The sequence below is a fragment of the Nicotiana attenuata genome, chromosome 12 (assembly GCF_001879085.1).
Source record: "Nicotiana attenuata strain UT chromosome 12, NIATTr2, whole genome shotgun sequence".
Lineage (NCBI taxonomy): Eukaryota > Viridiplantae > Streptophyta > Magnoliopsida > Solanales > Solanaceae > Nicotiana > Nicotiana attenuata.
Window position 1 is genome coordinate 49,078,195 of NC_032000.1, and position 11,505 is coordinate 49,089,699.

Below are 11,505 nucleotides of genomic sequence, written 5' to 3' on the forward strand. Positions count from 1 at the left end.
CAATTTATATGTCATCTTTATCAATAACATTATCCATATTTTTACTAAATGTGAATGCAATTGATTATTAAGGGTAAAAAAGAAAAAATATAATTAATTTTATCTTGAACTTCTAAAATGACAAATAATTTGAGATTACTAAGGGAGTAGTACTATAGATAAGATATTCCAAAAACGGGAGGAAGGAAGAGAGGCAGAAAACTAAAAAGATACACAAGGTGCCACATCAGCAGAAACCCACACGAGTTGGACACACCTAAAGACTTGGAATTTACTTTTCTTTTCTTTGAAATCAATCCATTTGTCCCATAAAACAGCAGGGCTTAGGATATTTCTGAAAATATCCAGTCTGTCTCCTTACAACCCCTCAAATTAATTCCCGCGTTCTTTCGCCCGCGTCATCATATTTTTTAGCTTCAATGCTTCACTTATCATAGTTTACTTCCCCTACATATAGAAGCCCACCTTTCATATTGACCAGAAAGAAAAAACCTCTAACTGAACAAACATTCAACACTACTGGACTACTTTATAATCTCAGTATATATATATACACACTATCAGTGATCAAGAATATATGGATATGTTTCGAAGCTATTATTCGGACCCTCTTACTGAATCTTCATCACTGTCTGAAAATAGCAGCTCCTCATGTAATAGAGCTAATATTTCCGATGAGGAAGTTTTGTTAGCTTCGAATAACCCCAAGAAGCAAGCCGGGAGAAAGAAGTTTCGCGAGACACGTCATCCAACATACAGGGGAGTGAGGAAGAGGAATTCAGACAGATGGGTTGGTGAAATCAGACAACCAAATAAGAAATTAAGAATATGGCTTGGAACTTACCCCACTGCAGAAATGGCGGCTAGAGCTCATGACGTGGCGGCTATTGCATTAAGGGGTCGTTCTGCTTGCTTGAACTTTGCTGGCTCTGTTTGGAAGTTGCCCATCCCTGCTTCCGCCGACGCTAAGGATATTCAGAGAGCGGCGGCAGAGGCCGCCGAGGCTTTCGGCCGGCCATCTGAGTCAGAAGCAGATTCAGGAGAATCTGCTGGCACTACTCCTGAAACGCCAGAAAGTAGTAAGTTTTTTATGGATGAGGAAGCTCTGTTTTGCATGCCGGGATTGCTAGCGAGTATGGCGGAAGGACTAATGCTGCCTCCACCTCACTACGTAGAAGTTGGTGATTATGTGGAAGCTGCTGCTGATATGCCTCTATGGAGTTATACTATTTAAATACTTCTGGTTATTGCCTCTTTCGAATAACCTATATCACAATAAGTATATATAGTGAATACGCAATCAGAATGCTGGAGGTGAAGTTCCTTCAATTAGGATTTAGGAGATATATACGGTAGTTTCATACTCAATATTTGGATGGTACGAATATACAATACTAGCATTATATAATTTAGTATAACGATCTAGATAGTAATTAAGTAGTACTCTTATGCTCTACTAGCATCCGAAAGTGTTTTGTGCTAAATGCAGGACATTGATGTTAGTTACCGTACGTCACCAATTTTGTGATAACTTGTCAACTGGATGACTTAGTTAGGCAAGTGAGAGAAAAAAAAGTTATTTTCAAGCCATTGTATTTTGAATGAAATAAGTGGCCAAGTAATTAATGGACCTATTTCATCTGTCTTTGAGTATTCAATATTTTTCGCCTTCTAAGATTACTATATAAACTTGGACTAATATTAAAAAGATAAGTAACTATTATTTTGCCACTTTTGATATTTATAAAAAGTCACTTCTAAGTACTTTTTCTTTGTAGCCTTTAGTATCTAAATTTAATTTTGTAACCCAATCTTAAGCCAAAATAATGATGCGAGCAGATGAATTTTAACTACTTACAGTGTGAATTACTGGAAGCCATTCTCCTCCTTGTAATTAACTAGAAGTTCACTAAAGTACAAAGCGTCTCCTAACGTCATCTATGGCCGATGGTTTTACAACCACAGAATATTGTCGTTGATGGGACCTTCATAGTACATACCAGACTAAAATATACATGGACGACAACCAAAGAGCCCTACTAAATCCAAATAGCATGGCATGGAATGACCCCTCACTTACGAGGATTTGAAATCGTTTGATAATGATGTACAGCAAATAATAGCATATTCACAATAACATATTTGGAAATTTACTATCAAATGATAAAATTTCACGAAAACAAAGCATCCTCAGGCTGCAATTGTGTAGTCAAAGAATATTAAACATGATTCTCAGAACACCATGAAGCATATGGAAACACACGTCATAAATTATTCACCTCAAGGAGCTTTAAATGACTTGATCTTGTGCTCTAGCTCAAGTAAAGTTCACGCCACATAAGCACAAAAAGCAACAACAGAATTTCAAATGCTATTACAAAGCTACTGGAGAAGAATTTCAAAATCAAACAGTGAATCCAACCTAGACTTACTGAAGTTGGAAATAGAGAAACTCGTGTGGGTAGGCATCTCCTAGAAATGTACACAGCGAGAAAAAAAAAAGGCAGCCTGCTGACAACTAACAAAGACCTGACAAACAAATAATTTCATACATAATTAGTATTAAGAAGCACATGATTGTTCAATCTACTTTGCTTTCTTGATGAGAGTTGTTGTCCTGAATTCACTGTCATCCCGCACAAAGCTCCACCACAAGCAGGTCAGAGGGATGGTGGTGGCATGCCAGAGAGCATGGGCATCCACAAATCCCCTATAGGGAGGAAAGTCATATAACTCAAGTAGTGTAGCGAGACCTCCACCAATCACCACAACCCATAGTTTCCAGCGTGACGGATGGCAAGTAACCCCTGCCCAGACAGCCCATAAGATAAGCTGCAGCATGCCCATAGACATGCAGACTTTCATGTTCCACCCTGCAATGTGATCAAGCAACATCAGTTTTCCTACTCTGCGATACTTCATACATTCATGAAATCTAAAGAGCCACTACAATCATGCATCGTTATTATTTCAAAGTGACACAAGGCAAGTATTTGCAACTAAAATTGGAAAGTCAGAAGATATTATGCCTCAACTTAATAATAGCATCTGTGATATATCTTCTTCTCCTCAGTTGATAAACAAATTGCTTCAATAGTCTCTGCATTTTCTCATCATTATTTTATTTTTGTCGTGTTACTTATTTTCCCGCCAAACTTTCCATCGTAAAAAACAATTGCACGGGCATCTTAAATTATAAGGACCTAAAGTCTTTTAATTCTAAAGGTAAAGTACATAAACTCATACCTAGACAGATTTAAGGTCACAGAACGTAACAGGTTTATGGTAATTAGTTCATTTATTAAGTTTAGTGTTACATATGGAGTAGTTAATATTTTTGTTATTAGGATATTAATTCCCATAATTATATGAACAGAAAATAGAGCCAACATGGTTCAAATATGTGATGCTACTGATCATTGAGAAACTAACCACAGTTAAAGATAGAGAGAGAGAGAGAGAGATAAAATAGAGGACATTTAGGAAACTAAAAGTGTTGATGTTACTAAAGTAAATTTGTTTACGCTGCAAAATCATCCAAAAATTTGCTGTTTCATTTTCAGTTAGCAGGAGATTGTGCAAGGCCACTTTATCACGATCATACATTATTCTTTAGAAGTGGTGATGAAAATGACATACCATAGTCAAGCTGGTAACAGTTCAGATACAAGATGTGGGTTGTCACAAATGCGAGAATGGGAGCAGCAGCCATTACCCTTGCAGCCTCGTCTCTCACATTGAAGACTCGTAATACAGCCAGGATCAGAGAAAACCCCAATAATGCAACGGCAGACGAATAGTCTAGCTTCTCAGTCAAGTCTACGTCTCTAAAGAGAGTTACAAAACATCAGAAGATAAAACATGGAAATTCGTAAATGAGAAACCGTAAGCTATTTGAGAAAATAAAAGAAGAGAAAAAAATGTGCCTGACTAGATAATTTGATGAATATAAGGTACATCTATTTACAAGTGTCTAACAGAATATATATGGGTAGCAACTAACTTAAGAACTTAAACTTCTAATATCTTAACACCCACTTTCTCACGGCCCCCTGAAATTTAATTGGAAAAACCAACTTTACTTATTTTGACAACACATAAGAGCAAACAAGCCTTGGAATAGCAAAAAGTCACCAAAAACTCACTTGAATAGAATCAGAATCACTCAGAGAAAAAAAGGAGTCACTAATATAGTGCCACAGAGATCCTGTATGAAAATCATTGGAAAGCATAACTGCTGGGATCTTACAGCAAAGTTCAGGTCGCGGGGACCGTCACTGGATTAAATGCCAAAATACTAGCCAGAAAGAACAGGTGTCATTGCAATGTTCATTAGAAAGAGGGGTGATGCTGCCAAGATAGACACCTGAAATAGTTGCAGTGCCGTTGCAACGGTCACCGAAGAAGAAGCGTGGTGCCGCTGAAACAGTAACCAGAAATTTCGATGTGATGTTGCTAGAACAAATATCAGAAAGACATAAGAATAAATGAACTTGAAAAGAGAGCAAAATGTTTTGCTTCGGTCAGCAGGTGGCATGAGGCTGTCATGTACAAAGCACAACAACAACAACAACAACAACAACAACAACAGACCCAGTGTAATCCCATCTGGGGCTATAAGTCACAGACCCATGTACAAAGCACAAATTACTTAAATCTCAGTAAGATCATAGAAACTTCAGTACCATGTGGAAGTAAGCGGAGATGTATCTGTGACTTATAGCCTCTTTGGCCAAGTTTCTTTTTGGCCAAAAGTGTTTTTTTGGCCAAAAGTCCTTTTTCTTAAGTTAAGGTGTTTGGCCAAGCTATTAGAATGGGAAAAAAGTGCATTTGAGTAGAAGCAGAAGTGGTTTTTGAGAAGCAGAAAAAAGTAGTTTCTCCCCAAAAGGACTTTCGAGAAAAATACACTTAAAAGTACTTTTTGAAAGCTTGGACAAACACTAATAGCCTGTTCGGCCAAGCTTCTCTAAAGCCAAAAGCACTTCTTTTTTTGAAAAAAAAAATATTTTTTTTTCAAAGTTAAAGTGTTTGACCAAGCTTTTAGAAGAAAAAAAAGTGCTTTGAGTAGAACCAGAAGCACTTTTGGAGAAGCAGAATAAAGTAACTTCTCCCCAGAAGCACTTTTTTAAAAAGCACTTTTGAGAAAAATACACTTAAAAATACTTTTTAAAAACTTGGTCAAACACTAATTGATGTTCAGAAGTGTTTTTCAAATTAATTAGCCAAACACAAACTGCTTCTCCAAAGTACTTTTGAGAAAAGTACTTTCTGAGGAAAAGCACTTTCTCAAAATAAGCTGATTTTAGAAGATTGGCCAAACAGGTATAATTACCGCTTAAAAGTGTTTTTTCAATTAATTAGCTAAATACAAATTGCTTTTCACCAAAGGCAATTTTGTGAAAGCACTTGTGAGAAAAGCACTTTTCAAAATAAGCTGAGTTTAGAAGGTTGGTCAAACGGGCTATTAATAATTAGATGGATACAAGAGCAATTATTGATAGGTGTCAAACATAATACACATAATATACCCACAAGAAATAGTTTTATAATAATCTGACATGGTTTACCATAAATAGAAGCTAATCTAATTTTCAGCACAATTACAGAAGTAGTGGTCTCAAACAACACCCAGAATTAAACAGTTAGAGATTCGCAAATAACTAGTTTAACATACACCAAACAGTGTTGTCCACTATGCCCTAAACAATTCCACTTATAAGGAGAATCTAGAGAAACATAATTGTCCTCCTCACTCCTCAGACACCAACATAATAATTTGCAGCCGTGGTGCTCATATGATCTCTGTGGCACAAACGCACAGAAAATTGAGAAATTGACAAACTCAATATAGAAGGTTATGTTGTCTTGCATTTGAAAGTTCTGCACATATATATGCATCCCAGGACGTATATGACAAATCCAAAATGTTAGCACAATTATCCATGACCATGGCAGAAAAAGAATCATATATTGATGAGAAGCCAACAACCAAGAAGGAGAAACTATATATATTCAGAAGACAGTTTCAAGCTACTTGAAAGAAAGAACTATAAAAAGAGAAGTAAATAATCTCTCACCTACTATGGAAAACAGCACTCCAAAACCAGGAGTTCAGTGAAAAAATAGCATATATATGCCACAGGCCAGTATACTCATAATATGGCTTTTTGTTTGGCCTAAAGGGCAGCTTGTAATTCACCAAAATGAAAAAGGATACCCATCCATGAAATTGTACAGCAAGGTTAAGAGCCGAAAGAGCTACAGAAACAGGTTCCTGGAATGAAAGACTTTGTTTAGGATACTAACCATTACAGCCTAAATTAGCCTGCTTAAGAAGGAGGAAATGCTTAGTGGTGTGAAGAACCTGGATTCCATTGACACGCTGAAAAGGCCATTTTCCATGATATTTGACAGGCTTAAGACCAAGTTTCTTCCGCTCTTCCTCTCTGGAAAGCATGCAGTGGTAACGACAATCACTAAGGCAGTCCCATTGCTTCCATCTCAGATAAAGTGGTTCCTGCAGATACCATGGACCATCAATGGGACTCCCACCAGAAGTGAAATTACAGTTTTGAGAGCATTTATCCCCCACGCATCCAGTCTTCTCACACTGATCAACACAAGCTCTGTAAAACCAGCAATTTCAAATATAAAAGGGCATGAAGTGAACATAACATCAAAAAACTTGTTGCAGATTAACAATAGATATTCGAATTTCTTCTGGGATTCAGCCCGTAAAACCATGCACATTAGTGAAACCCAGGTGCTGCCTAAGACCCCAGAAGGTAGACTTGGACATGGAAAAGCAGGCTAGAGGATTAAGGTTTCTAAAAGAGTATAACATGCATTACTTTCATGTATTCCCTGTTCCCTGTTGGAAAGTTTGAGGAACAATATGATTCAGAAATTAGAGATAATATGGTTACAGGTATATATGACTCGAGAGTATATATAGTCCTTTATTGTGTTCCACATCCAAAAAGAGTCTACCAGATCCGACCTCACTTGTCTGTTAAAGCATATGTGGAGTTTCGGTTCTTCATGATTTTGGATCATAAATGAGCTTTGCAGCATCTATGGCTTCCTTCACTTTAATTTGGCCCCACTTTGGAAGTATGTCACAATTGGTAAACTTACATTGAACCAAAGAACTTAGAAATAGAGAGAGCAATGATTTGCATCAAGTTAGGTTTGAGTACAGAAGCAAGAAGCCGCAGTTGTCAGGATTACATAGGCATCTGACCGATGAACGTTATCATATTAAAGTTGTCTTCAATCCAACAAAAATTTTAAAGAAATTAGAATGCAATATCTACTTCAAGTTTACTCTAGACTTTTGGACAATTCTCGATACCAGATAATACCTCTTTTTTCATGCGAGGATGGAGGATGGGCACTTGAAGGAGCATTAACTAGGTATCCTCAGTGGAGCTTTCATTAGGAGTGAAGATCACCAACCATAATCCCGGAGGACATAATAATGCCTCCTGTAATTAATAAATACGGGCAGACTAAAGCAGCTCATGGACATCAATTTTCTCTATAATTTTTTTTCTTGCAATTCCGTTATATAAATACATCATCCATCAAATAAGAACTGTGATAAAATGCAGCTACAGGACTCCCTAAATTTATTAATCAAGCCAAACAGATGAGAAAAACGAAATACAGATCTTCACAAAAGTTGAACTGACTAAAAAGAGAATTTTTTATGCAAATTCTCAGATGCTTGGTTGTCTAATTTTGCTTCATAAAAAATTAAATTAGCAAAGGTAAAGTGAACACCATCATTAAAGCTATCAGGTAACTCTATTCACCAACACTTAAGCAGATCGAAGGAAATCTAAGTCCATTCATTTGAAGGAGGAACATGAAACTTGCACGGTACGACCAAGAATAGGTAGCTTCATGCCACTGGATAGAGCTAAATTTCTACTCTCTTACAAATTACTAGCTTTTAACCTCAATAGACAACAGAATATGCCTCTTCATCTTGCATTTTGTATGTCCAAGCTCACACTAAATCAAGTAAATTATGACCTTCACCTCTACTTGACAAAGGCTCATCAGTTGATTCCACTTTCCAGAAATCAAATTGAAAATATCAGAAAATATACGAAAGACCAAGGCAACTACTAGCATTCAATTCCTTCCGTTTATTCTAGCTGTAAATCAAGCAATGTTACCGCGAATTAACTAGAACTGAAAATGAACCGGATATAGAAATTACATACTTAAATTAATAAGAGCAGGTAAAAATAGTAAATATGAGTAAAGCTGAGCTTACCTGTAAACCGGATCGGCATCGCCGGCACTGGCATGGAGGAGTCCGAAAATGGAGAAAACCGCAGCAAGGAACAGAAGCAAACGACATCGTGCCATCAGATTCGCGATAGAGAAGGGAGCGGGAACTAAAATTCAAAGTCACGAAGAATTGCTACGGATGAAAGTGAAACTTTGCGTACTGAGTTGACTGATTAACTTCCATCAATATCGCACTGTCTTTAAAAGAGATTGACACAATGATGAACCCATGAACTGATTTGATTTGACTGTAAGAGAGCGAGAAATTTATTTGAGGGCTATTGGGAAGATGAGTGGGGTGAGCTGAAAGGCTGCGACCGGTGGTGTTGACGAATCTCGTGAGTAGAGCACCCCGAGATGGCGTTTCACGATAAGACACGTGGAACATCTCCAGTACTTTACGTTTTTACCCTTCATCCTTTTAATTAATTCTACAGACCCCTTCCTGACCTTCTCTTGATATCTTGACGATGGAACTGGATTTGGTTAGAGGTGTTCAAAATCGAACCGAAACCGAAGCTTAATGGCTTATTGATATCGGGTTAACGGTTTAACGAACGGGGAACGGATTGAATTTTTTTTATTAACGGCTTATTGGTTTGGGGGCGGATTATTTAATTTTCTTAACGGATAATCCGTTAACCCGTTAAAAATATATATATATATATATATATATATTAAATAATCAAAAACCCTTCTTTTTCCGGTAATCTATCAAAGTGAATTAGAATAAAAGAAAGCCAAATAAAAGGAGTCATCTAACTGTGACAAAAGACAAAATTTGTTGTCTGAAACAAGATAACAACACCAGTTACACCACTGCTTCATCAACTTTGCTTGGGTTCTAAGGCATCCTAGAATTCTAAGCATGATGAACATTGTTTTAACAACGGCCAATTGAAAATCTTTCATATGGACTAAGATGTGCATAAACATAAATAAGATTCTAGACAGATGATTTACCCATCACGGTATCTCTTTTGCTTCGTCCCTCTTAGTACGTCGACCACCTATTTAAACATACAGAGACTAAATTTTATTTTATTTTGATTGAATTAGGCCGATAAATCGCCCGATAATAGCTAAATCGATACCAATTCGCCCGATATCTTATCGGGTGGCTAGCGGATTAATACATTTAAAAGCCGATAACCGATAAGCCAAACCGTTAAGAGTAAATAACCGTCCAATCCGCCCGATAAGCAGCCCTAGATTTGGTGATTTCAGCTATATATATATTCCACCATCACCCCCTTAAATAGTTAGTATAAGTACGCAACCTTTCAAAATTATGTCTAGTATACACTACTTTGGTCAGATGGTGAAGAAATTGAAAGATTTTGAAATTCAATCCTTGATTGGAATATTTTATTATGTCCCTAGTCTATACAGAATACCCCTTTCTTATACAAAATTTCCTATGTATTGTGCATATACGTGTTCTTCTGCCATTTGCACTATTGTAACACAATTTGTCCTATGTGTACTATGTATAAGAAATATATATAAATGTAAAAGGCAGCTAATTACAGATAATAAAGTTCTAGACTATTCCATATCTATCCGTTGCCACACCAGCTGGAATGTAATTGCAATTGTGAGTGTAATATGGATGGTCTGATTGGATGGCACGTGGCATGATCGGGAGTGAGCGCATAATGGTCCTTTGACTTGACCATAGGAGATGTTAATTCAGACATAACTAGGTTACTTTGTGTACTTTCATTCTTAGGCAAAATTCCCTTTCTCATTGCTTCTTCTCTCATCGATGGACAAGGAAGGATAAATCTTCCGATTATCATCTTCAACCTTTTCTCGATCAACTTCGTCGTCAACATCCCCCTCAAGTTGGAGGGTGTTGATACACACCCAACTTTCCGAGCAAATTATGATGCTTTGGGCCTGTTAGCGATTTAGTGAACAGATCAGCTAGTTGGTGCTTAGATCGGACAAAGGATAATGAAACTAAACCAGCAAGGAACTGTTGTCTCACCAAATGGCAATCAATTTCCACATGTTTTGTTCTTTCGTGGAAGACCGGGTTCTTTGCGATGTGGATTGCGTCATGGCTATCTGAATGAAGGGGAACTGGAAGTTCTATTGGTGTTGAAAGATCATTGAAAAGGAGAACTAGCCAGGTGAGTTCTGCAACTACCCATCTCATAGACCTATATTCTGCCTCGACAGAACTGAGAGAAATTGACATTTGTTTTTTTGATTTCTAGAAAATTGGTGAGGATCCGAGGGAGATATAGAAGCCACTTACTGATTTCCTTGAATCTGGGAAAGAAGCCCATTCGGAGTGACAGAAAGCTTGAAGCTTGAACGATGATGACGCTGACAGAAAGAGCCCAAGACCTGGATCTCTAAAGAGATAGCGAAGGACTCGTAGAGCAGCTTCTAGGTGTGGCTGGCGAGGATCTTGCATATATTGACTCAGGTGTTGTATAGTGAATGAAAGATCCGGTCGCGTATGAGTTAGGTAGTTCAATTTGCCGATCAAGTGTCGATATAATGTTGGATCTAGAATGATATCACCAGTGTTGGCAATAAGTTTCTGGGTTGGATCTAAAGGTGAAGACACGGGCGGCTTATCTAGACAATTGAACTTTTTGAGCAAATCCAAAGTGAACTTTTGTTGAGTCAAGATTAAACCAGATGATTCCGGGACAACTTCCATTCCCAAAAAATAATGTAAGTTTCCAAGATCCTTAATTTTGAATTCTTGATCAAGGAAAGCTTTCAGTGCATTTAGTTCCCCTTGGTCGTTCCCAGTTAGCACAATGTCGTCTACATAAACTGCTAAAATGGAAATTGAAGTTCCCTTTCTCTTGAAAAATAAGGAATAGTCATTTAGGGAATGTGAATAACCATTGAAATTTAGTGCACCTATGAGTTTTGAATACCACTGTCGTGAAGCTTGTCGAAATCCATAGAGTGACTTGTTTAACTTGCAGACATGTTTGGGAGTTGGGGCAGTCATACCAGCCGGAAACTTCATATAGACTTCTTCATTTAAATCTCCATGTAGAAAAGCGTTATTAACGTCTAATTGATATATCCCCCGTCCTCTTGACTGTAGTATCCAATAGACATCTAATTGTGGTCATTTTGACCACAGGTGAAAATGTGTTTACCGTGAAAATGGTAATAACAATTAAATTTGTTAATGGGACTCTAAAAATACGTGATCTATTTTTA

General features: G+C 37.3%; 3 protein-coding genes across 3 annotated transcripts; 1 reads left to right on the top strand and 2 right to left on the bottom strand.

Annotated features, from left to right (window-relative positions):
- On the top strand, positions 488-1,634 carry LOC109236268 (dehydration-responsive element-binding protein 1B-like). The gene has a single exon (XM_019402468.1). The coding sequence runs from the start codon at positions 578-580 to the stop codon at positions 1,232-1,234; it is 657 nt and encodes a 218-aa protein (XP_019258013.1). The 5' UTR covers positions 488-577; the 3' UTR covers positions 1,235-1,634.
- LOC109235696 (post-GPI attachment to proteins factor 3) lies at positions 2,249-8,641 on the bottom strand. The gene is made up of 5 exons (XM_019401902.1): positions 8,288-8,641; positions 6,365-6,626; positions 6,078-6,274; positions 3,640-3,827; positions 2,249-2,873 (listed from the first exon to the last, which is right to left on the bottom strand). Exons 1-5 carry the CDS (start codon positions 8,380-8,382, stop codon positions 2,587-2,589), a joined length of 1,029 nt encoding a protein of 342 aa, XP_019257447.1. The 5' UTR covers positions 8,383-8,641; the 3' UTR covers positions 2,249-2,586.
- On the bottom strand, positions 10,526-11,305 carry LOC109236110 (uncharacterized mitochondrial protein AtMg00810-like). The gene has a single exon (XM_019402328.1). It carries the CDS (start codon positions 11,303-11,305, stop codon positions 10,526-10,528), a length of 780 nt encoding a protein of 259 aa, XP_019257873.1.